This window comes from Lepidochelys olivacea (genome assembly GCF_965140295.1).
Source record: "Lepidochelys olivacea isolate rLepOli2 genome assembly, chromosome: 4".
Classification (NCBI taxonomy): Eukaryota; Metazoa; Chordata; order Testudines; family Cheloniidae; genus Lepidochelys; species Lepidochelys olivacea.
The window spans coordinates 69,919,974-69,947,483 of NC_140414.1; the positions used below are offsets into that span (position 1 = coordinate 69,919,974).

At 39.9% G+C, this 27,510-nt stretch overlaps 1 protein-coding gene across 7 annotated transcripts in view; it reads left to right on the top strand.

Annotated features, from left to right (window-relative positions):
- RAPGEF2 (Rap guanine nucleotide exchange factor 2) overlaps positions 1–27,510 on the top strand; it is a 305,030-nt gene that overhangs the window by 131,745 nt on the left and 145,775 nt on the right. For all 7 annotated transcript variants that reach the window (XM_084626384.1, XM_084626375.1, XM_084626381.1 and 4 more), the window contains exon 4: positions 7,870–7,953. In XM_084626384.1, coding sequence (XP_084482510.1) covers positions 7,870–7,953 — 84 coding nt within the window. The remainder of the gene's footprint in view (positions 1–7,869; positions 7,954–27,510) is intronic.

Below are 27,510 nucleotides of genomic sequence, written 5' to 3' on the forward strand. Positions count from 1 at the left end.
GGGGGTAAGATGGAAGTTGTAGCTATTGCATCACTTGGGCAAGCAACTCATGATGTAAAGAAAATACGTATTTTTCAATTAAACATAGGACAGTATAATATTAAAATCAGATACTCTCACAGCAGAATTTTTAATCTCCTTCAGCTTGATCAATTTGGCTGTCTGAATACTACAGGCTCAATGGGAGAGTCTACAACCTCCTTGAATCACAGCAATGTGATAAGTGGAGCTTAGGAACTCAGCCAGTGTAGCCATATGATGGCAGAGCTTTATAAACTCTACCAGACCTTTGAAATTTATGAATATCTCTGTATGTGGGAGAGCATTCATATATTAGAAATGTATTGTGAAGAAGTCCCCAAAAAAGCATCTGATGTTATCAGCAGTTAGAAGTGTGCTTTTGATGTCATCAGGGACTGTTCAATAAAAAAAAACCTTAGTTTTCAAACAGTTATTTGTGTGACAACTTCACAAAGTCATGTTTCAAAGTTCCACGTTTCAGAAATCACTTGTCTGATTTATCTCAAGTTTTGCAGGTGCAAAAAAAACAAAAAAAAAAACCCAACAACTTCCCTCTAGCTACTGACCTCATATTCAAGTAAAAAGGACTTCTTTGAGAAAGTTGGAGAGGGAACCATCGTCGTGCATCTAATGGAAAGCAGGTTAGAACCCTGACTCTGGAGTTCCTTTTACAAGTCCATAATTCCTGTAAATCAAGGATTTGCATACACTGAGGCAAGGTGAATCTAAATTTTTCAGCAAGTCCCCTGGTGTCTGCAGTGTTGTGTTACAATAGAATCGAAATTCCACAATTGCTTAATTTAAAATAAAATCTTACTTTATTGAATATAAAGCATGAATTAAATCAACATAATAGCAGTTTTGTGTTTTTATGTTGTACTCAATTTTACATTGTTCCAACACTGCATTCAGAATGCTGCAGATTTTTATCAATATGTAGTCTGCGTTGTAGAAGTTGTAACGGGAAGCTGGTGCTTTTGGCAGCTTGCACCTTTTGCATGTGAGTATATGGGAGGCATTTTGCAATCATGGGATAAGCACATTAGCTGGATATTTCTGAGTTTGGGGGCAGTTTGCTTCCCAGGTCCATACCCATTCTTCTCCAACTGTAAGGGCTGCTCTATGTGCCAAAATTTTGTTGGCAAAACTTGCCATATTTTGGCACATCCTTGCCTGCATCCACATTTGATTTTGACATGTATCAATAAAACTCTGACTTCAAGTTGGTCAAATTAAACCTCCTCACAGAATGACAGACCCCCTTTATTGATACTGTTCCACCAGCAGAATGCCTCTGTGGACATTCGATTACCCTTATTGATAAAAACTGTCCACTGTGGTAGCTGTTGGAAGTTCCACAAATACAGAAGAATCTGGAACCTTCTTCTTAAAACAGACATGCAGTTGCCATTTCCATCTGGTGATGTATCAAACAATTCCACCACTTGGCATTCATGTAACATAGAGCAAGTGAGAAGTGTGTGTTTAGAAAAACAAAGACCAGCATATGTCAAACACTTGTTCCTTTCTGTCATATTAGTCTCATCTTTTGTCTTCAAGCAATGTCACAATCTGAAGGACTATATCTCCTTGTTCCCATACAAGAATTTAGGTCAATGGATTTTCTAACATCAAATTGACTGAAAGGTTAACTTATTACTGGACTCCATATAATTTATCTCAAGAAGCTCCTTGTAGTGGATACTTTTGGAAAGGCCACCAGTGTGCCTTCTGCCTCAGCTAACTCCAGATTAATGGGTGCTCACAGAGACCCAGGCAAAAAGGGCCTGTGAATGTTCTGCCTTGTAATTTGCTCTGATCAACTGGCCAGAGTGTTTTTTTTGGCAGAAACTGTAATGGCTCCCCTAACTGTGGACTGACTGGGCAAGCACTACACTTAACACCCTTATACTCAACCTGTGGCTGTGGAATTTTCCACTGAAGCTACCCACGCTCCAGAATTTTACATCCACTTCTAAGCTCCCGATTTTTTAAAAAATGTAGCCATTCTGGTTGCAAAGAGAACCTACCAAATATGAACAGTGTAAACTGGTGGAGTACTATCTGCCTGAGTCTGCATGCGTCATGGAACAATAGCTCTTAGAGGTCTGAACTTTCCTATTCATCTCAGTGAGGTGCTAATTTAGTGATGCAGGTATCAGTGACATTGTTGACTATTTCAGTGCTGATAATTTAACCATTAGCTAATGTGTTTATTCTACAAACACAAACTGCCTATTGGGTCACCAGAAGCTCGACATGTCTTACCCAACTGCCAAAATCTCCAGCTTCCTGCTAATAACTTCCAAAATGCAAATAAACTTTTACACTACAAAATTCTATATTATGTTGAAAATTAAAAAGGAAATAGTAGCGTAAAATAAACTGGATTTAGTATCATATTCATTTTCATATTCATTAACCTAATTTTTAAAATTTACCTGAAGCTGCTGCAGAATCTCCAGTCTTATACACAAAAGTGCTGCAGAATGCAAGGTGTTTTGCCGCAGAAGTAGGATCAAGCTTAATACAAAATACATGGGGCCTTGATTGTGCACCTGCATTAGAGGATAATAGTATTTGCAGAATGATTTCTTTTAGTAATTGCAGATTCTCATGGTCGTCCTTATCTAGATGACTTAGTCTAATCAATCTTTTAATGCAAAGAACAACTACTGGTACGTATTGTCTGTTTCAGCATTTGCTCATTGTTCTGTGCCTTATTACTGTACTTCAGGTGTGTAACTCAAATACCTCAGCTAAAGTCAGTGTAAAACTAGTGTGAATGAGATAGGAATTAGACTGTCCACAAGAAAGAATGCCTGGTTTAGTATGTGTTTTTTTTAAAAAAATAAAAATAAATATTTTGTTTTCACCTGGACCTTGTTATATCACCTACTTGTGTAATCTGAGTAACATCTGATGAGAATTGGTTTGGGAAACTAGAGGATTCTTCACTGGTTTGTGGTCTGAATAAGCTACTTTTTTCAGCGACAGGTGAATTACTGAAAAGCTTCGTTTCCAAACAGCATTGTTAAAAGCTTTTTCCTCTCTTTGGGCCTGATCCTGCAAGGTGCTGAGCACCTCCTGTCAGGTCAGTTGTGGGTGCTCAGTATATTGCAGGAGTGGGCTATTAATGCACAAACCTCTGTGTCAGAGAGCTTAATTTACAAATGCATTGTCTTGTTGTGCCCATTTTAGTGCTGCTTCCAAACCTGTGTTTGCACAATGCTGTACTTCTATCTAGAACATAATACTGTAATATTAGAGTTTCTGCAATAATGATCTGTTATTTCAAAGACTGTATCTAACTATAAACAATAGTTTTTCATATTCTCAAAAGCTTATTGTTCCCTAAATGCCTGGAAAACTTTCCTTGTAATATTACTGAATATACTTGTTGTGTAACTTATAATAGTGCAGCAATAGCTTTTAAGGGAGAGATGCATGTTCTCCACATGCTATAGGACTGGTTTTGATACTCTTCTCCCATGCACTCCTTTTTTTCAAAAAGAAACCAGTCTACAAGAGATTTTACAAATAAGATTTTATGCCAGGTTAGATTTTTTTTTTTCCTGGAGATTAGAAGGTATCTTTGGGACAGATGGTAGGCAAAATTTTGTTGTTAATCTGTTGTCTGGTCATAGCTCAAAAATGCCTTAGTCTAAATACTCCAGATCTGTTTTAAATGGTTTGTCTTCCTTTGGCTATTTTCATAGATTCACAGGGTGCAATTATCTATTTTCATAGATTCATAGGGTGCAATTAAGTCTACTGTAGCCAGATGTGAGCTTCTTGCATCATGCATAACTGCCATGCGTGTCATAAGAAATTCAGAGGAGCTGTTGCACCATGCATAATTCCTAAGTTGTTTTTGTTAAATTATTATTCTAGGAAGCCCACAATTTGTGGATGTGAATTTCCTAAGGCATGTGTGGAGTGGCGGGTAGGAGGGCAAGTGTGGAGTGGGGAGAAGGGGGACTGTGATTGCAGAGTTCCTAGAGTATACATTGTCTAGAGAGCAGAACATCCAAACTCTGGAACGTGACTCCAGAAGTCGGTAATGAGAAGGCTGCCCACTTGTTTGCACCCCACACGTTGAGAAATGATTCATGTTAAAACCAAGAAGGGAGCGAGAGTAAAGGAGGGATGGAGATGCTCTGCTCCTTTCCCTGCCCTTCCCCCCCTTCTGCTGCTTTCTGGCTGTCCAGACCCCATCACTTCACCACCACAATTCAAGTGCAGCTTCTCACCTACACAGTGCTATCATCCAAGGGAAGCACCATTTCAAAAGGCTGTAGAGCTGGCTCTGTAGCCTCTTGAACCAGGGCTACTAGGAACACAGTACTATGCTGGTGGGGGTTTGGGGTGAAGGGCAGACACCCCACTGGCAATCCTATCCCACCTAACAGCCAAGAAATTCCCTCCATAACTCTTACCAGCAGCTTCCTTACCCAGCATCCCTACCTGCCACTTACTTCTGCCATAATGTCTCACCCACATCCAAAATCAGCAATTATAATTAAAGAAAAAATCAGTTTAGATTCTGTTAAACCTCATAGAGGCAATGTTGGAAGAAGGAGTGATGGGTGTAGGGGAAATGGGTGGGGAGGAGAGGAAGCAGAGAGAAAATCAGATGTCCAAATGTTGATTATATGTCAAAATTTGCCATGTCTCAGAGTGATTGTTCCTGAAACTTTGATCTATTTATGCATCAGTTCCTTTATGGCTTTCTTTTGCTTGATAATTCAATATTCTTAATTGATGCCACAAACCATCACAAAGAAGATAATCTTGAGCAGTACCAAAAATATAGCTGTGAAATAGAATCAAGTCCAGTGTATTCCAGCTTTAGATAAGTTTAGGGTGCAGATTGCACAAGTCACTAATAACAGGTTCTTTACTCATTGGCTACGTAACATTTATTATAGGAAGTGAGGTTGGTGGTCACAGAAAGAGTGACATGAAAGACTTGCCTTAAAATTCAAATATATATATATATATATGTGTATGTGTGTATCAAAATACCCCTTGGATTGTGCATTCTTACAGCCTTATGCTGGTACAAGATGAAAAACAGCCCAACCTTGTGCATACTGGTAACTGTAAAGATAGTTTTTCTTCTACCTGGAGATCACCATAAGAGAGCTTGTTAGTACTCTGCAGTGAAGATATATACAGAGATTTTAATTTGTGTTCCTTCTGGAGAGTTCAGGGCCCAAGATATTTGAAGTATCCCTATCCTGATTTACAATCAAATAATTAAGTTTGACTTTCAGCTTTTCCTTTTCAGAAACTGTCATTTCAATGTGCAATGTGAACTCTTCCTTCAACTGCTTCCATTTTTGAGAAGGTCTTAATCTTAAAACAAAAAGAAAAGGAATGCTTGTGGCACCTTAGAGACTAACCAGTTTATTTGAGCATAACCTTTCGTGAGCTACAGCTCACTTCATCGGATGCATTCAGTGGAAAATAACACTGAATGCATCCGATGAAGTGAGCTGTAGCTCACAAAAGCTTATGCTCAAAGGTTTATGTAGCTCACGAAACCTTATGCTCAAAGGCTTAGTCTCTAAGGTGCCACAAGTACTCCTTTTCTTTTTGCGAATACAGACTAACACGGCTGCTACTCTGAAATTAATCTTAAAACAGTAATTCCAAGTCCTATTTTCATATTTTGCTGTCTGCCTTCACAGATCAATTTGTGTACTTGCAAACTTCCTCTACTGCACCGTGCCAGCTTCCCTCAGTTCATGCTCATGTTTCTTTCCCTCAGTTCATGCTCATGTTTCTATATCCTCTACAGTCTGTCTCTAACTCAGCTTTTCAGTCAGATTAAAGCTTTATTTATTTTTCCTAATTTGTTTTCAGTTTTATTTAAACTTTTGTTGTCACCATTTCTCAGTGCCTATTAGTATCAGTAAAAAAAGAGAATAGATATCCTTGACAACATGCCTGGGAAGAAAACACCAGTTTGTTCCTGGTATGCAAGGAACAGTAAGCACGACATGTTGCCATTGACACACATCTTATTTTTTGTTCTTATGTCCTGTGATGATGCTCTAATTTGCCCCCATTGGAATTTGTCTTCCAGGATAAGTTCTTGTAGCGTGTAGTTTCCCATATCACGATAGTGTTGCCCATTTGGTGAGAATAAGAAAGAACTATTTTTGGCCACATGGCCATCTCAGTCAATTGTTCTGTACTTGGTCATTGAGGGAAATGAGATTGTGATCTATTTGTTTATCATCCAGGTATCTGATGTCTCTTCATGGCAAACAGTTTCATTATTAAGTCCGCAAGAGTGACTTATTTCTGTCATGGCTATATGTTCAGGGAAGAACTGAAAGAGAATTAACTTCCTAACTATGAATGTTAATACTCTGTCGTTTATATGCTTTTTTAGTAATTTATAGCCATTTTTCTGATTGTTGCTTTTTTTCTGTCTCACATCATCCTCTCTCTTTAAAAATTACTAGATGCATTTCTACAGCGCTCATCACTGTGGTATCTCGGTACTCTTTTTTGAGGACATAGTCATGTATGTACTTTCAGCTTTGCTTTTTAAAATGAGAAATGTGCAGCTGGCTTAAATAGCTTACTTAGCTTAAATATTGTATTTTAATAACTATGCTGTCACCTTTTGTTAAAAGATACGTGGGCTAGGCTTGCTTGAAGGTTGAACAAGCTAATTGTTGCTAAAAACTTGAAGCTTGTAATTTAAAGAATTAAGTAGGAAGTGCTATAGAATGATTAATTCTACATCCTTAAGAGTGAACCTCAGTAATTTTGATTTTTGATGAAAATGTTATGTACATTTATTGACTGGATTCAAGCATCTGGGCAACAAGCTGTAGGAGTGGTGAAAACTGAAGAAGCAAAGAATGAATGGTCACAGCCTAGCCTACACCAATTAAGATGGCACAAACTACTTGCTGTTCTAATGTGGTTATTCCCTGTAAAACTTTATAAACTAGTTTAATCCCCCGTCTAGGTGTCACCTACAGACATGTTTCTTGGAGGTTCTGAGGGCAATGAAGGGGTGGTTGTGTTGTACAGGCGGGAAGGCCAGCTGAGATATAAGCTGGGTCAGGATCACTGAGAGAAGCAAACTGCAACTTGTTCCTCCTTTCCTGCTAGTAACTAATCACTATCACTTGTCCTGATCTCCCCCCCGCCCAAAAAAAAAGGGGGGGGGGGAGCTGCTTTTCCTTGCTGCAGCATTATGCTAGGAAGAAGCATGGAACAGCAGCACAAAGTAGCACCAGACACACTGGCAGCCCAGAATTGTTTGGTGTGGGCGGGCTGACAAATGAGTGGAGGTGCTCTTGGAATGTGAGCCCTCTGTCTGCACTGTGGTTGGCAAGACAGAGCCATGAAGTGAGTAAATATTTTTTTGGACGAGGGGATGGGAAGGAGGGACCATCCAGAAATGGGGAAGGAGCTCATGTTGAAGGCTAGGGGCTCTGTCCTCCATCAGAGGGTAAGAGATTCTGCAGAATACAAACCAATATTACTTGGCTTGACTTTGTTTTTGATCTTTTATAATCAGGTGCAGTTTTATTTTATTGGGCTGCTGTGATTGTGTGCTGTGGGCTACTGCTACCAACTATTGTAATTTTAAAAATCTATTAAGTAATTCAAGGTGTTCTGGTGATGTATGTGTTTTTACGGGGAAATTAGAATTGTTTAAGGAATTTTGATGCAAATGATTAAACACGAGCTTTCCTTCATATTTTGTTATGCATTTTTGGCTCATGGTTTTGTGATGCTCTTTCTAACATATTTTTGCAATGTCTACCGAGTATCTAAATTATTTTTCTCATCATTTTCTCTTCTTTATTCCAGCCCTGATGATATTGGCACTTGTTGGTATATCCTGCTGTCTGGTTCAGTGTTCATCAAAGAGTCTATGTTTCTTCCAAGGAGCAGGTATATCTATTTAAATATCTGTATATTTTAAAAGAAGACCATGAAATGGAATTCTAGTCAGTTTTTTAAAAAGTACTCAGGTTATACCTTTAGTATTTCTTGTCATTTTTTGCAGTTTTACAATCCTATTTTCTCATTTTTCTAAATATCTCTCTTCTGTTTGAGTGAAAGACCCACACAGAGGGAGATATTGACTAGACATCAAGGTGCTGTTAAATGCACAGAAATAAACAAGTTGGAAAACAGAAAAAATATGTTTTGTAGTGGTGTACTCAAAGGACACAACTGGAATTGGGAGACCTGTTGTTCTAGGCATATGTCGAACAGATACAAAGATGCAGTCCTTGCCTTGAAGAGGTTATAGTCTAACAAGAAAAGTGGCATAGAAAGGATGTGTAACATTGTTTTAGATTGAATTTACACTTATTAAACATTTTTTGTCTATTTAAGTAACAGACTTAGAAACATTTTGAGTCAATGATACATCGCTGAAATCTGTATTTATTATTTCTGGTAGCATCGTAGTCAACTATGCACTGTGCCAAACAGAAGGAAAATCACAGTCCCTATCACTAAGAGTTTATGGCCTGAGAGTCAAAAATAGGAGAATGGGTACAGCAAAAATGTAGTGGTTACGGTTTTGATTAACATGTTTTGATGATATGACGTTTTTAGTAGTGCAGTTTGTTTTGCATTAGAAATATAAACTCTCTCCATTGCCCTTCTATCTTACTAATATTACTTGACTAATTTCTTGTAGTTGTCATAGTTTTGGTTTGTCAGGAGAGGTATGTGATGTATGAATGTAATGTGGCTTTCACCCAGCTCTCGAACAGTATTCAAAGCCTAAGGTATGGTGTGGAAGAAAATATATAGATGGATTGCAAAAGTTGGCATCCCTGGGGGCGGGCAGCAAAGTTCCATAAGTAGTAAGGGGTGGAGTAACAGGCCCTGAAAGGCAAGGTTAAACTTACACTTGATGTGGTTGGGATAAGAAGAACAGTCCAAAATGACAGGCAAGATGATGATAGGTAGAGGATGTTTTGTTGGTGTCAGAGTACACAGAAAGGAGAGAGAGTAATCAAGGTGGTAGATAAGAGCTTCAACAAGAGTCTCAGGTGTAAGGAAAAAAGAGAAAGTCAGGACTTTCATAACTTGTGTATGAAGAAATAGCAAGATTTGGAAATGGACTGACTCTGACAAGGGAGAGGGAGGAGTCAAAGATGATACCTAGGTTATGTGCCTGATAGAGGGTAGTTGTGAACAGTGGTAGAGAATGGAGGAAAAATGAATTCACTTTCAGTTAACAGTGAGAGACTAACAAGGAGATATGAGATTGGCTAGATGGCCATTGGTTAGGAGAAGAAGATTTAAGAGTCATCAGTGTAGAGATCATAATTAAAGCAACATGAATGATTAGATCATCCAGAGAGAGAGAAGAGGAGTGGGCTAGGACAGAGCCCTGTAATAACCCACAATAAGTGTAGCAGAAATGGTAAGGACCTTCTGGAAGAGACTGAAGGAACAGCCAGAGATAGAGCAAAGAGAGAATGGTGTCGTGAAACCCAAAGCAGGACAAGTTATGAAGCAGGAGGGAGTGATTTTTAGTGTTTATTTTCTCTGCAATGGGGAGGAGTTCCCTCCTTAACAAACAGTGTGTGTTCTTGCTGTTGCTCTCTGACTGCAAATACAAAATGGTAGGGTTTTGCAAGTTCCCATTAGGACACAAATCTCAAAGGGAATTGGGCTCAAAATTAGGCAAAAAGTGTGTGTCTGTCTAGTTATCATCGACCTTGCATCCAGAGAAGTGGATAACAGCTCCTTCAAGAACCTATCAGGTAAACACATAATTTGGGAGTAATTTAGTATATCCTAAAGTTATTACTATTTCTCTTACCCCCCGAAAGAGCAATTTATTTAAAATTAATAGCAGCTCTTAAATGCAAAGACCCTTCACTGAATGCTGGAAATGTAGACTGACAATCTGGGTTAACTTGCTGTATTTCAGTTTGATGCTGCAGCACATGCTGGCACAGTATTGATATCAGGACCTTGCAAATTTCCTAAATTGTTGCTAGGTGAGCTAAGGTCAGACTTTCATCCTCTAACTTGGTTTTATGGGTTTGGCAGATTCTTCAAGTTACTTAAACATATTTTTGTGGTTTCAGATTTGTTTCCCCTTCCTAAAGACTCCTTAATCTTAAATGCTCAGAGATTAGTTTCTGGTGTGGTGGGTCACGACTGAAACCTGTTACTCTACATTTTCATCAACCAAATCTTTGTTTCAGGTGATGGCTTGGCAGTGTTTGGTTACATACAATGGTTTCCCTGCTCCTCCTCTTCCTTTTCCTCACTTTAAATAGCTTTGGGAAAGGTTTTAACTGCAGTAAACTTCATGTTATCAGCACCCAAACCAACTGTACTTTGAGTCACTCTTAACTAAATTAATTGCATTCATTTCAAATCCAGGTGGGTTTGATTTAAATTAAATTGATTTAAATCACTAGTCAGGAAGACTCGATTTAATCATGGATTTCTATATATTCTTCACAACTCAGAGATAGATGTAGGTTTCATTTGTAGACGGTACACACTATACATTTTTAAAGTGATTTATTTTGAAAACTTTTCAGATTAGTTTTACAGCTATATCAGAAAATGAATGATTGTTTGGTTATTTCATTTACCAAAGATAATTGAAGCAGATATTTATGTAGTCATTTATGTAGTCATGTAGAGATAGTAGGAGGTGAACTATCTCTAATTCAACAGGTTAATCATTAATATTCGGAGGATATTCTTTCCATGCTGGATTAGGAGGAAAACATCACCAGACAGACATGTAAATTGTTTTATTTAACTAAAACAACAACGTTATGTATTCTGGATTTTTTTCTTCAACAGCAAACATATAATATTTAACAAAACAAGCATATGAATTTTTGAATTTAGCTAAACATTTAAGGTTTTTTAAATCAGGTTTGTTTTCAGTAAAATTGTTTTTAACTAAACTGGTTAAATGAAATATTTAAAAAACACCAATAAAAATTAAATCCACTATGTCAGCCAGATCAACATGAGAAACTTAAAATATTGGCTTCTGCTGCTAACTCAGTCGTCTTCCCCTTCATTTTCCTGTTTATTCATAATCTGGAAAAGAAAAACAAGCTTTCCTGCTTTTTCGGGTCCCGAACGATTTCTCAATTTGGAATGAATTAGTCCAAAGGAAAAAAATATTCTTTCTATACTGGCAGAAGAAGCTACGGCTGTTAAAAGTGAGATTATCACTTTAACAGTCTCTGAATCCAAGTGCTTAAGTGCCTTCCACCAGTTCACTGGTGTGACTTTCTTTAAAAAATCATCGGCAAACATATATTTCTTGAATGGTTCACCCTTAGCTCTAAAGTTTATTATAGCTGGCATTATGGAGGGATGATTGCTGGATGTCCATGTCATAGCCAACTCCTCTTCTTCAGCAGTTAAGGTTTGACCCTGGTACTGAGTATTGAAAATATTTGCAAGAAAATGAGCTGGTGATAGTGCTTGTCCCATTCGTTTTTTTAATGCTTGTAATTTAACTCTGTCGTTGCATATTTCTCTTTTTAAGATCTCACTCAGTGCCTTCCAGATTTCAACAGTGTCAGCAATAAAACAGCTATTTCCCTGCATTTTGTTCCAGGCTGCAGAAATAGGCTTCAGGCACTCAGCATGTGTTCAACATTTCTCATAGGCCCAATGTTGAGAACTTTGGCTGTGGCAGTGCCATCTATTTTTTCATGATTTTGTTCACAAACTGTCATCAGATAAGGCCAGTCCTTGATATAGTGCTCAAAACAGTCCACTGCTGAGTTCCATCGCACGTCTTGTGGGAGAGTTAGCTTGGTTCCTCCCACTTTTTTCAGAGCAGCTGCTGCAAAGCGGTTGTTAGGGCAGTATTTTGCAATTTCAGCAACATTAGCCTTTATTTCTGGAACACTGAAGTCTTTGGCTAGGAGGTGCATCAAATGAGCACTGCAACCATATGTTGTTAGCTTGGGACTCTCTTCTAAATTTCTTCTCATCTTGGATACATTTGCAGCATTGTCCGTGACCAAGCTGTGTACTAGACATTTGAATTTTTTTTCACCATTTGTTATAGCTTTTACTGCTCCCGCTTGTAAGTATTCTGCTGTGTGTGCATTTCCTGATTTATCAATTGTTTCTGTAAGGAACACATTCCCTTCTTCTGTTGTCAGACAAGCACATACAACAGGATCATTGTGGACATTGGTCCACCCATCAAGACTCAGGTTAACAATTTCACCTTCTAGACCTTTTGCACACTGCTCAATTTCTCTTTCATACACTTTATCCAGCAATTTGCCTGTGACATCTGCTCTGTTGGGTGGATTGTATCCTGGTCTTAAAGGCTGATCCATGTTAATGAAGTGTAGGTTCTTAATCATACAGAAAGGAGAGTTTGTTGCTTAAACAAACTAGGCAACTTTTTCATCAGTTGCCTCTTTTTGTAATTTGCTGGTTCTTATCACAAACTTATCTATGGTTGTTTCTGGATGACGGAGATTTTATTTTTCTTTTTGCCACAGGTGATATACTGTGACTATGTGACATACATGATGTTACTGAAACATTATCATTGGCGGATAGCTCTGAAACTATAGAAAATGATGGTGATCTTGAAGGTGGATAGTCTTCAGAATCCTGTATGTTGAGGATGGATTCTTCTAAACAAAATAAGTCAATGCAGTTATTTAATTATTATTAACATACTGCTGATTTAGTATTACTCATTGCATTCACTAACACTCAGTACTACTTTAAAGGTGAAATTGTAAAAGGAAGATCTGCCTATTTCAGCTACTTATTTTTTATCACAACTGCATCTAAAATGATAGTACCATAGAGTAACAACCATATTTTTTGCTCAAACATGAGAATTAAGAATAAGGCAGACAAGGCAGTCCTTAAGAAAGAAGTATGAAATAAAAAAGTTTACTAACCTGAAGATCCTGCATGTTCCTTTCATCATCTTCAATGCAGCTTCCTCCTGAGAAGGAACACTTCTCATAATCTTGTGCTATTTGGGCAACCAGGCTTTGCATTTCTTTGTTGCACTGTTTGCATTTTGCCCGCATGCCTGTCTTACCCACAGGTAGAGGAACTTCATTAAAATATTTGCAAACTGGGTCTCTTTTACGGCCTGCTGCCATTATGGTTTTCCCTTCTAGTGAGAGAATGGTACGGTAGATCTCACATCAACGAAGGCTACACTAAGAAAGACCTTAAGACGTCTGGAATATGCTGTTCAACCAGTTTCACTTTTGTTTCTACTGCCTGTTCCTCCCTTCTCACATTCATCTCCAGACTTCTTCTCCTTGTCCAGATCTCTTCTGCCTCCCACAATCTTCTATTCATTGAACTTTTTGAGACTTTGCACTTTTAGAGAGAGGTAAGGGATTGACTCTGTGTACACAAATTTGCAGAGGGACAATAGGGTCAAGGTCTGTTATTTCTCACATCTGTATTTTTTTTTAAAACATTTTTGCTGTTAACAAGCATGTTATCTGTGGAGGCACAAATCCACAGTTTGAGAACTGCAAAACTAAGCATCTCTGATGGTATCTTCTAGACCAGGAGCAGGCAAACTTTTTGGCCTGAAGGCCACATCAGGTTTCCAAAATTGTATGGCGGGCCTCCCCAAACAGCCGGGCATGGCCCAGCCCCCGCCCCCTGTCCAATCACCCTGCTTCTCGCCCCCTGACGGCCCCCCTGGGATCCCTGCACCATCTACCCCTCCCTGTCCCCTGACCGCCCCCGGAGCCCTTGCCCCTGACTGTCCCCCACCACCCCATCCAACCCGACTTCTCCGTCCTGACTGGCCCCCTGGGATCCCTGCCCGCATTCAACCCCCCCGCTCTCCCCTGTTCCCTGACCATCTCCGGAACCCCTGCTTGGGATCCCAGCTTAGTCCTACATTCTCTAACTAGGCCCCCGTTCGAACTAATGGCAACCTGCTCTTGTGTACACCTATCCATGAAAATGTCCTTCCTTGTCACCATCACCTCTGCTCGATGGGTTGGCAAAATTGTGTCCCTTATGGCCTGTCCACCATACACATTGTTTTATAAAGACAAAGTCACGTACTCCCACACCCAAGATTTTTTACCGAAGATCCCCATGTCTTTTCATCTCAATCAACCAATACACCTTTTGTGCTTCTTCACAAAGCCTCACAGTAACCAACAGGAAGCAGCTCTCCACACCCTACATGTGAGGCCAGCATTAGCCTTTTACTTGGACAGGACTATACACTCTTCCAGAAATCACCACAATTATTCCTCTCCACCACGAAAGATCCAGAGGCACTGCCATGTCAAAACAACACCTCTCTAAGTGAATTTCAGAGTATATAGATTTATCTTACAAACTCCATGATAGACTACCTCAATCAGAACACATTCCACACATGGGCAGTAGGTAAAAGGCTTGGGGAGGCTAATCCTCCCCAAACGGGGCAAGAAATGCCAGATGCAGTGGACCTCCCTTTGGAGGTCCACTGCTGCCTTTGGAGTGCTGCTGCTGGAAACTCCTGAGAAGTGGGAGAGCTACCGGCACCTGGACCATGGCTCTACCTGCACTCTGCCATGAGGCCCCACTCTGCCTCTTCCCCCCAATAATAGTTGGAGTGAAAAAATATTAAAAACAAAATAAAACTATGAACATTGTATTTGGCTGGTAAAAAATGCACACCAGATAGATGATCAACAATTGCAGAAAGTGAATTTTCTAATATTTGACCCTTTCAAATTGCTTCTGGTTGCACAGGGCTAAGATTTTGGGCCAAATGAATCAGACACAAATTGGAATTTCCAATGAAGCAACAACCAAACTAAACAAATATTTTAGTAAGCTGACTTTGCTGTTAAATAGTTTGATCAGAAGTATACACCAAATCTGTAGGAGTTTGGGTCACAAAAGCCTTGGATGTATTTTAATTTAAAAAGTCACTCCTTATCTATCCTATTTATAATTTTCAAATAAAAACATTTGAAGTAGTGCATGGATCTCTTATCTTTGCTAGAGATATGTAGATTCTTACCTAGAATCGTCGTGTCGGCAGTTGTTCTGAAGATGTTTTTGAAGGGAACCTAAAATTAGAATGCTAATAGCACAGCTTTATTGGCAGAGGAAATATCACTATTTAAGGTGAGGAAAATTATTCTGAATAACCTCTATCAGTTTCAGAAATATTGTATAACTCTGTCCAGGACACTCACTTTTATTATTTTCAGGCACTTCATAGATTATGTGGATAACTCTTTAATCACAGCAAGTCACACACTTTTGTCATTGTTGCTTTCGTAAAATAAAAAACATCGGTGCTATATTTGAATAAAAATGTATCATGAAATATTAAGACACTTAAATATGTTCAAATATGTTTAGAGATGACAAAGTGGGATAGCTTTTTCTTTCATTTTCTTTTTTTAAGTACGAGGTTTAACAATTTAAAAGTTAAAGTAAAAACTTGTTATGCTTCAGTCAACTTTTCATACCTAGGCATGCAGTAGTTTGTACTGGATATTGTTCCTAGATGTAGATGTTACCTCCATTAGGATAAATTGATATTACAGAAAGGGAGTGTAGCTAGCTAATGAAATGAATTACCAAAGACGTTGGTAAAGTATAGGTTAGATTTAAATATAAGGATTTTAAATTTTAGTTTGGGATTGTAAAAATTAAAGTTTACTTGCAGCATCCAGCATTGAGAGATTACTTGCTCAGTACTGAAGGGAGGAGTTCAACTGTATTACTTATCATACATATTGTACTTTCCTGGGGTCCCTGATAAGATCAGAATCAGAGTGAAACTGACACGCTACTAGTCAGCATTTCCCCGAAAGGAACAAAGTGAACTCTGTGGTTTAAAAAAAAAAAAAAAAAAAAAGAAATAGCATCTGTATATTGCTTTGGGAAGGGAGAGAAACAGAAGGGAAGGTATACAGAAGAAAAATGTAGGTAGAAGGGAAATCCACACATGGAGGGAAGATGTTGACTAAATGAGGGAATGGGAGAGCTGTGCCATATAGATGGTCCAACCATAGTGTCTAACAAGGTCATAGTAAGTTGTACCTTCACACCACTGCAGAAGAGTGTTTTCTATGTCAACCTATTAATGACTTCTGTCTGGAGATGCAACATCAGCTAGCAACCAAAAGCCACTTCTGACCCTCACGTTGTGGGAGATTAATCCTCATGTTGTGCTTTTGGGGTGGCTAGGGAAAGACAGCAGGGATCCTGAAAACAAAGCCCCACCAACCTCTCCATTCTCCTTTAAAAATAAAATGAAGTGGAATATCAAGCAGTAAATTAGAAACTGCCTCTTATGCTTGGAATAAGACTACCTCTGTTTTGCCCCTTGAAATTCTGCTCCATTTCACTTCTTTTATGAAACACACTTCTTCCCAGAAAGAAAAGGAGTACTTGTGGCACCTTAGAGACTAACCAATTTATTTGAGCATAAGCTTTCGTGAGCTACAGCTCACTTCATCGGACTAACCAATTTATTTGAGCATAAGCTTTCATGAGCTACAGCTCACTTCATCGGATGCATCCGATGAAGTGAGCTGTAGCTCACGAAAGCTCATGCTCAAATAAATTGGTTAGTCTCTAAGGTGCCACAAGTACTTCTTTTCTTTTTGCTTATACAGACTAACACGGCTGTTACTCTGAAACTTCTTCCCAGGAAGCTCTTAACAATAATCCAATAAAGAGATGTTTAAAAAGGTGCATTGTCACTGTTTAGAGATTTACCTTTATTTAGTCATCTGGTGTATTGGCTAAACTTCATTGTCTGTAAAACTGACTGTAATCTCCTTGGGGCAGAGATTACTTATGCTGTATAAACACAGACACGCTGACTGGTACTGGGTAACTGAAATACAGATGAGAAGGGGGTGTCAATGAGGGAAAATGGCCGCAATAAGGGCCTCAGGAACATAAACACACACAATCCAAATGGTGGTAGTGGAAAAAGTGCCAAAACAAGGTGAATAGGAGAGAAGGAAACTACAATAACCCATTAAGCACCTACAACTCTCACTCGGACTAGACCATTATGGCGATAGCTTCTTGAAAACGGGAAGCATGGTAATTTAGGGGTCCCCCCTGTATTATAAGGGGTAAACGCTGTCCCCAACGATGACATCTAAGAGAGAGTCCCATAAGTGGTCTTCATTGCATCTGCAAGTGGCAGAAGTCAGTCCATCTGTTGAAAAGAGAAGCTTTTCAGACCAACAAATACGTTGTAATTTTGGAGCTAATGTTTCCCTACAGTTGGTAGGAATTGAGAGCCAAGATTAAGCTCTCACTACAAAATGCTGCAGTAATTAGGAGGCAGAGCAGGACAGCCACCATTGCTCAACCCCTCTGATTTTACCTTCAGAAAGGAATTTAGTTTACACTTGATACAACTGCTGATCTCTCAGACTTCTTAGTACTCCCGTGTTAATTGAATATAGAACATTTATTTCAGTGTGCAGTTGGATTTATTTGAGTGCATGTATATCCAAATACAGAGTAGAAATCTAGAGAACTACAGACTCTGTGTGAAATGCAGAGTCTGGGGCTATTTGAGATTTGTGATTTTAATATGTATGATTTTTAATCTAAATGAATTAGAATTGTCACTAATGTGGTCAGCATGTGCACTTTCGTCTTCTCTTTGGAATGTCCTAATTCTGTTTTACTAGCAAAATCTTGGCTGAGTTGTCATTCTTAATCTTACTCAGTTTCTAGCTTTTGAAAAACATTTGATCAATTTTTATTTCTATCTTCTGAATTGGGACTTGTAGGCTGAAGAAAGGATTTTAAAAATAAGTGAATATTCAACTTTGAATTAAAAATTTTCATGCGGCTGAGAACTTTCATATGCATATCACAATGCAGGGGGGGAGAGAAGGATTTACTGTATATTAATTAGTTTAACTGTGTGTTCAGACAAGGTCTTGCTTCTCAGATAATATTTTTCCTACTACTATTTGTCCTTCAGTAAGCTCATAATGCTTATTTTGTGACATCACATTATTTCCATGGTAACACTGATGTCATGAAATAAGCACATGACTTCTCTGCAAGATCAGGCAGAAGCTGGGTTGTTTGAATCAATGTCTTTATCAAAATAGAAATATCTCCAATAATACTGGTCAATTTTTTTTCTATAAATGTCTTCCATGTTTGCGGTAGTGTAAAATTTCCCCCTTTTATCAAACTTAAATTATTTAGTGCAGCTTAAGAGCTTTCTTTCTCAACCTTATTCTGATGAGTGTCGCTGACTTCTAGTATGCTGTACTCTCAGCTGCAGTCTTTAGTTACTTGATCAAGTTGGGAATTTTGTTGTGGTTGCTATAACTACTACTTTCCAGATGTTTGTATAGCTGATTAATGCATTTTTTAAAAATTCACTGAAGATTGCCATAAAATAAGTCTCTTATTAGAATATTTGAAACAGCCATAAAAAGAACCCTGTTTTGCGATTGCAGCTTGAATAGTTTCCAAGGTCACCTGCTGGTTTTGAAGTCTGTAGACAGATGACCATCATCTGCAGTAGATTTGCAAAAACAAATACATAGGCTTTTATAGCACTTCATCTGTAGATTTCAGAGTTTTGCAATGTTTCAGATTAACTACTGTAGTAATTGCAAAACCAAAAGACATTCAATGATGAATGAAAATGAAAGGCAGCTTGTATAAAATTGACACACACAAATTTTTTTTTTTTTTAAACACAATGTAGAATTAACCTGGGGAACTTACTTCCACACTATATTAAAGCCAATAGCTTAGTAGGATTCAAAAAGGGATTAAACATTGTTTGGATAAAAATAGGCATTTTCATTAGATAGGACTTTTTAAAAGAAAAGTATATTCATATGTTTCAGAGCATCAGTCAGTTTTTTGAGTACATCTACACAGCAAAGCAGTGCAAGCCCACTCGAGCTATTTTGAATCCAGCTAGTGCGAGTAACCATAGCAGTGAAGACAGTGCAGCACGGGCTAATGAGCAGAATACTTACCCAGGGTCCATGCTGAGCTTGTACCGTATATGCTGAAACCCCTTCTGTGCTCTTTTCACTGCTGTTGTTACTCATGCTAGCTGGATTCAAACTAGCATGGGTGGATATACAATAAAGGACATGGATTATGAAGAATCCCTAATTTCAAATTTCAGAGTAACAGCTGTGTTAGTCTGTATTCACAAAAAGAAAAGGAGTACTTGTGGCACCTTAGAGACTAACCAATTTAAAATGTTGGAAATATTCCTTGAGTCGGATACGCCGAATTGGTTAGTCTCTAAGGTGCCACAAGTACTCCTTTTCTAATTTCAAATTGTCCACTTTGTTTTTCTAAGAGCTTCCCTTGAAAAGTGCTGGCCACTGTCAGAAATCTACCAGACTCGGTGTCCGCTGGTCTGATATGATCTGGCAATTCAGTCATGTTTTAAAGGTTATTGGAATGTGTAAATGGATGCAGTGGTGTCTTCCTGGGTCTGTAGGGCCTGAAATAATAGCGGAGTGGTGTGAACTGCCCTTTTCATCTTAATGGGGTGTTAACTGAACTTTGAAGATGAAAACTTAAATTTCAACACTATTCCACTGTTGATCATTTTATCCTGTAATCCTAAATTGCTTTACATGCCTCTTCAGAGGATCAAGGCCCCAAATGTCTCAGACCCAGTTGCTGAAATTCTCCTCCCCTTCCGTCAACAATTTCTACAATGCAGGTATGTTGTCAGTCCAGAAACCTGTGGCATATCAAATGCTGAAAATATGGTTGATTTTAAAATTTCAAAATTTATGTAAAAATACATAAGTGGTTATTGTACCACTCTTACTATCCATTTTCACATTTAATTCGTTATAAATCCCAATTTTTAATTCAATGAAGTTATCACTGAATGAAATTATGTCTTCTACACTTAAGATTCCAGGGTAGGGTGACCTGGTGTCCAGTTTTCAACCATAACGCCTGTTCGAAAAGGGATCCTGGCCACTCCAGTGAGTACCATTGACTGTCTGGCAGCGCTGCGCAGCCTGTAGCCTCCGCATTATGCGGCTCCTGGGAAGCAGCCTGCATGTCCCACCCTCCGGCTTCTATGTGTAGGGGGAGTCAGGGGGCTCCGCACGCTGCCCCGGCCCCAACCACTGCCCCGCAGCTGCCATTGGCTGGGAACTGTGGCCAATGGGAGCTGTTGGGGTGGCGCTTGCGGACAGGACAGTGGTGCGCCAGTGCGCAGAGTTGCCTGTCTGTGCCTCCATGTGGGAGCTGGAGGGGGGACATGCAGGCTGCTTCTGGGAGCTGCCTGAGGTAAGCGCTGCCCGGAGCCTGCATCCCTGACCTCCCCCCAACCCCAGCCCTGATCCCCCTCCTGCCCTAAGTCCCAGCCCAGAGCACCCTCCTACACCCCAAACCCCTCATCCCCAGCCCCACCCCAGAGCCCCCTCTCGCCCTCCAACCCCCCGACCCAGACCTGATCCTCCTCCCACCCTCCGGAGCACTCTCCTACATTTCAAATCCCTCATCCCCAGCCCCACATCAGAGCCTGTACCTCCTCCCACACCCCAAGCCTCTGCCTCAGCCCTAGAGCCTCCTCCCATGTTCTGAACCCCTCAGCTTCACCCCCCAGGCCTCTCCTGCACCCCAAACCCATCATCCCTGGCCCCACTCCAGAGCCTGCACCCCCAGCTGGAGCTCTCAGCCTCTCTTGTATCCAAACCCACTACCTCAGCCTGGAGTCCCCTCCCACATTCCAAACTTCTCATTTCTGGCTCCACCCCATAGCACGCACCCCCAGCCAGAGCCCTCACCACCTCCTGCACCCTAGGCCCCTGAGCCAGCCTGGTGAAAATGATCAAGTGAGTGAGGGTGGGGACAGCAAGTGATGGGGGAAGGGGAAATGGAGTGAACAGGGGGCTGGCCCTTGGAGAAGGGGCAGGGCATGGGCGGGGCCTCAGAGGTGGAGCAGGGGGCTGGGCAAGGGTGTTCGTTTTTGTGCAAGTAGAAATTTGGCAACTCTATTCCAGGGACTTAACCATAGAACTGATGTCCACTTTGGTGCTGACTGCATAGGGCTTTTTTCTCCGCTCTTTTACTAGTCCTGCATTACTCATTGCGTGCTTAACTGCTTTTCTTGAAGATATGTAGAGTTAAAACAGTTTTTACTTTGGGGAAGTTCTGTGGACTGTGTTATGCAGGGTATCTAGCTAAATGATCATAATGATCCCTTATGGCTAAGGCCCTACCAAATTCATGGTCATAGGATTTTAAAAATCTTAAATTTCATGATTTTAGCTGTTTAAATCTGAAATTTCACGGTGGTGTAGTTGTAGGAGTTCTGACCCAAAGGACTTGTGGCGGGGGGGAGTCACAATGCTATTGTAGGAGGGATTGCGGTACGGCTATGCTTACTTCTGTGCTGCTGCTGGCGGCAGTGCTGCCTTCAGAGCTGGGCAGTTGGAGAGCGGCGGCTGCTGGCTGGGAGCCCAGCTCTGAAGGCAGAGCTGCTGCCTGCAAAACTGGGCCCTCAGTCAGCAGCTGTCACTCTCCGGCCACCCAGCTCTGAGGGCAGCAGTGCAGAAGTAAGGATGACATGGTATGGTATTGCCACCCTTAGTTCCGCGCTGCTTCCTGCAGAGCTGGGCCCTCACTCAGCAGCCACCACTCTCTGGCCACCCAGCTCTGAAGGCAGCACAGAAGTAAGGGTGGCAATACCGTGACCCCCTAAAATAACCTTGTGACCATCCCTGCAACTCCCTTTTACGTCAGGGCCCCCTATGTGAGAAACGCTGGTCTCCACCCCTCCCCCCCCAGTGAAATCTGTATAGTATAGGGTAAAAGCACACACAAGACCAGATTTCATGGTCCGTGATGCATTTTTCGGGGCCGTAAATTTCGTAGGGCCCTATTTATGGCCTTATAATCTCTGAATGTATACTTTTGCTATATTTTTTTCCAGTATGCAGCTCTATTGGCTATATGCAAGCCCAGTGCCAGCTTCCTTAGCTGCTCAGTTACAAGTCTAATACTCTCCCTGCTAGATTTATAAGTGTGGTTATTTTTCACAAGGGGCATAAGCTAACAATACCAAATCCATTTATCTACAGAACACTCTGGTGCTCTTCATTGAGGGCTATCTCCCTGTTAAACTGCAGTTTTCTTCTTCCAGGTTCACCTCAACCAGCTAATACATTAAAACACAATTTCTGCCTACAGTAGGGGTTTTAATTGTTAATTAAAATCTGTTAGTTAACAAGTTTTAAAAACACATCTTTTATTCTAATTTAGACCTATCCAAAGTGAAAAGTGTTCTTCTCTCAGGCTTTGTATTCCCTGCTAAAAAGGAAGTGTAACTAATGCGCATGAGCTGCCCCAAGGTAAAAACACATTGAAGACCAGGCACTTTAGATTTACTGTGAGGTAAACTCATCAAGGTCTGTCCTGCATCTGCATCTGGGGTTGGCTTTGGTGGGTGTACTTCACGGTACTGGTCTTTGTTTTTTCACTCTGGATAGTGCTTGTGCATTAGGCTATGCCAACGCTGCACTTTCTTCGGTAAATTTTTTGTTGCTCAGGGGTGTAAAAATACCACACCCTTGACTGACAAAAGTTTTACCAATGAAAAGCACTGGTGTGGACAGCGCTTTGTCAGTGGAAAATGCTCTCCCGCCAAAAAAGCTAGCGCTCCTCATTGCGGGTGGTTTTATTTTGTTGGCAGAAGAGAGCTCTCCTGCCAACAAAGAGTGGCTATGCTGTGCTGCTGTAAGGTGCACAGTGTAGATGTAGCCTTAGTTACCCCCTGTTTAAAAACACACCTTTTTTAGCAGTGAAGAGCAGGATAGGTCTAACCTAGAATAAAAAGATGTGTTGTGTGTGTCATTCGTCAGTTAAAAAAAGTACTGGTACCTTTTTTTTTTTTTTTTTTTAAAGCAGTGAAGATATGGCATCAGTCAAATAAAACAGTGGGGAAAGGGAAAGCTGCACTGAATCCATTCCACCCATGAATAGAACCTGAATGGCAGGTTAGCAACAGAGACCCTGGTTTCTCCCAGAGGTCACTTAAATTGCTGGCCTAAAAATTTAAGGTTATTTTGGAAGTTAGCATGGCAGAAATCAGAATGCTTTGTTTTGGAATTTACGTCTATCTTGCTCTAGTGGTCTCTGGTTATAGCATGGCATAAGTAAATTTGTTGTTGATCATATGCCAGGATTTGACCTTGGGATTCTGAAGAGATCAGACACTCCAAATCCCCATATTTACTACGTCATTATCAAAGAATAATAAATTAATAGAAATTTATCAAAAGCATTTGTCTGGGAGTGGTTGAGGTCATGAAGCTGGTATGTGGAAGCACTGCCTATATGACACATGCAGCACATATCTACCGGCAGAAGGGGTGGTTGGGTCACCCAAGCAGGAAATTAACCATCAAAAAGAATGTTGTTCCTCTGTGCATTCAGGTTTAGAAAGAAAAAAAAAACACAGGGAAAATGGGAAGAGAATGGGTTTGTGTAGATAGCAATAGCAGCAGCATGGCTGCTTCTTGAAAGCTAAAGACCACCAGTACAGGTTAGACCACTTTAATTTCTAAAAGTCATAAACAAGGGATATCTGTAAATTTTCTTGTTAATATTCTACTGAGAGAGACTCAGAAGTTACTGTCTGCTACAGCAGTGTAATAAGGAGCAGTAAGGAGCCATATAACATTCAGGAAAAAAGGTTTGTAGATAATTATCTAGCTCTTTTGGATATGAAGTGGTGAGCATGAAATGCTCAATATATACTTTACTTTAATCTTTTTTTGGCTTATTTTTTATTATGAATACGTGAATGGCCTGAGAAAGCTAAGCAAGAAAGATACTAACTTATTCTTAGAATACTTCAAAATGCAGAATAATAATAAAAAAATGTAACGGGGGGGGAAGAGGGGGAGAATCTAGTTATCTTAATCCCCAGTGTTGTATTTTGGTACACACAGCTCTTGGAAGTGTGTATGGTAGATTTCATGTTTTGATCAGCAAGTGTTAAAAATACTTAGTTTCACAGAACTAATTTTCAAGTACACACTTCTTGTGAAAATCCAGTGTTAGGGCTTCAGAGAATGGTAGTTAAGCTTTTGTACATCAAATTACTGGATTCTGGTTAATAGTTAATTGGAATAATTACAAATATCTGTTTTTATTACATTTTTAGTTTGATATTTTAGGACAATTTTTAATAAACATCTACAACAAAAGTATACATGGAATGACTATAAATAAAATCAGTTAAAAAGACGTATATTTTTCTTCACTACATCTTTTTAAAGTTAGTGTCTTTTCACTCTGAATAATAGGTGTAATAAGGTGCGTTTACAATGTTTTTTAAACCCTACTTACAAATATTCTTGAGAATGCTGTTTATGCACCTGTTGATGCTATGTTGCTGTTTGTTCTGTTTATGAACCATTCATTGCCATTGGAATGAAAGATAAAAAATTAAAAACAGATATGTTTAGGGGAAAAAACCCTGTAAGTGTTTGGTGATATATTCATCTTTCTATAGTTATCAGTAAAGTAAAAGTGGGCTTTTTGGAACAATTTAAGGAGTTAACCCTATTTTTTATAATGTGTATCTATTGGAATAATGTTAGTAGAATGTTTTTAGTATTTCTAGGTAGTGGAGCTTTTTTCAAGTTTGTGTTGCTTGTGATGAATACGTTTACATTCCAGTGCTGAGAAATAATGTTCCTTTGGGAAGTTAGTCTGATGTGAAAAATAGAATGTGGAGGCCCCTGGCAAGGGAACAGTATTGAATATAGGAGAGACTTCTGTGATCAGCCACTATCTTCTTTCCTGACAACCCTAAAAAGTGTACGTACCAACATCTCTCAGAATTTGACTAAATGGACAGAGACTGCATTTGAAGAAACCTGCTTTGTCCTGCCACATTCATGAAGCTTATAAATAGCATGGGCAGACAGGACAGCTCACCTTCGTTGCTACAAGTTTTTGACTGTCTGGACATCTGAGTTTTCTAAAAAATTTAGTTAGTTGTGTCTGATAATTACAGATCTTCTGGTTAACTAGGAAAGATGTATGAAATTCTTTTTGTGGGATCACATAGTCTTGAGGAGACAGAAATATAAAATTTTGTAGAAAACTATAATTTTGTCCTCCATTTCCAGTGTTTGGTTGGAAGATTTTAATAGCTAATATTTCATGTACTTGCATTAATATTTATTGTTATAATAAATTTATCATGGAGGTTTGACTGAAGTTCCATAATATTTCCTAAAGACTTATTTAGAAAAAGTTTATGCGTACAGAAAGTTTGCTTTCATTTTAAACACACAACTTTGGAAATAGCATGGCCAAAACTTGTTCAGAGAGCAATTAATATTTTAATTTGTTTTTTATCCACTTTACACATCACAATATTTAACTGGTATTTGATTGTAAAGTAGGTGCGTGTAACTAATACAGGGTTTTGCTGATATGGGCCTTTTTGGTTTCTAAAACTGTAACAAATATTTAAATAACTGGGGTGAAATTCTCACACCCACTGTAGCCTCTTCATGCTGGGTAAAAGAGCTTGAGCAGTATAAAGAGGCTGTCAGGAGGAGTTCCCCCAGCATAGAGCAGTGGTCCCCAAACTTTTTCTGTCATGCTCCCCCTTTACCCTTAATGGAATCTGACCCCCTCCTCCTGGGAGCCATGGTTGGGAGCCACAGCCAGGAACAGGGCCATGGGTGGGAGTGGGGCTGAGGCAGAGCGGAGCTGAGTGGTGCTCCCTCCTCACCCCCCCGGGGGCTGGTCTGGGCCCCACAACGCCCCCTAGGGAGGCGTGCTGCACAGTTTGGGGACCACTGACCTAGAGGAAGACAGCTGTAAGGCTTCCCCTCCTCCCCAAAGCATCTACAAGCCCTTCTGTTGGCAGTATCACTGTGTTCATCAGCGACATGTAGCATGCAGTGCACTAGATGTTATAGGTGGGTCTGCACTATGGTTGCTGTAATTTAGGCCCCCACAGCAATTAAGATGAGGATTTCTTCAGTCTCTGGGGCAGCTCAGGATTGGGAGAACGTAAAGGTGGCTTAATACTGTCTTAGACTTACCTTTCCTTAGGCCATGAGTCTGTTCTATATTGAGCATACTTGAAAATGAGTTATTTTAGGAACGAAAAGTTTTTATACGTCGTAGGTAGGAAGAGATGCTTTTTAGCTTTTAATCACTTCAGTCCGTGTTATGTGTTGTCACATGTGCGTGAATGATACAGTATAACCAAATGCAAAGTAGTAGTATGCAAAAGTCTCTACAGCAGGAATTGAAAGAACTGTGTGTTTCAGTTTGAAACAAAAGACTGCTGTTCGGGTCTCTGGCTCCCTAGCAACAGCAGAGGATAAAACTCCATCTACTACCAGCCTTATCATTCCATGTTTGGAGGAGGGAGGGAATAAATTAATGTTGCATCTCTAGTCTGTAAGAGCTAATATCTAATTTTCCCCTTAATTTTCTCCAGCTAACCAGCAAACCAAAGGACTGCAGAAGACAGGTATCTAGTGATAGACCCTCTGGTAAAGGGTTTAACCTGCTGGATACCTGTATTCTGTTGAAATTAGACCTTCCTGGTTATTAGGGTCTCTTGTAGAGCGTTTTTTCCTAGCGTTTTACATAAGGCTTCGTTAGGTATTATAATCTGCTCAATGGAGTGCCAATTATGAGAGTTGCCTGTATTGCTTGATACAGTATATGAATAACTGTATCTTTTAGGCTGAATTTTTAAAATCCTATTCACTAATGTTCAATTAAGACAAGCTTGTTTAGGTCTTTTCCAATTTCTTTGATTGTGATTAATTTTCCAAGGTGCAATATATCTGTCTTCCACCATTCCCTCCTCTGTGTGTTACTCCTTATTGGAGACTGCCGGATCAGGGGATGGGAGTCAGGAGATTTGAGTTCTGTTCTTGTCAATGTCACAGCAAATCAGTGGTTATAGTCAAGACACTTAATCTTCTTTTTGCCATCATTTCCTCATCTCTTGCATACAGTACTTCATGGAGACGATGTGAAGCATGTTTTGGGCTTAAGAAGTACTTTGAGGTCTTTGGATGAAAGATTATGATTGCTCAGAGGTCCAGTATGAAACTGGAGAAAAGCCTGTTGAGAGTCTTTGGGTTAAGTTTAGAGGCAAGAGCAACAAGGGTGATGTCGTGGTGGGCGTTTACTATAGACCACCAGACCAGGAGGATGAGGTAGACGAGGCTTTCTTCAGACATCTAACAGAAGTTTCCAGATCATGGGTCCTGGTTCTCATGGGGAACTTCAGTCACACTGACATCTGCTGGGAGAACAATAAAGCAGTGCACAGACAATCCAGGAAGTTTTTGGAGGGTGTTGGGGACAACTTCCTGGTACAAGTGCTGGAGGAACCAACTAGGGGCCATGCACCTCTTGACCTGCTGCTCACAAACAGGGAAGAATTGGTAGGGGAAGTAGAAGTGGGTGGCAACCTGGGCAGCA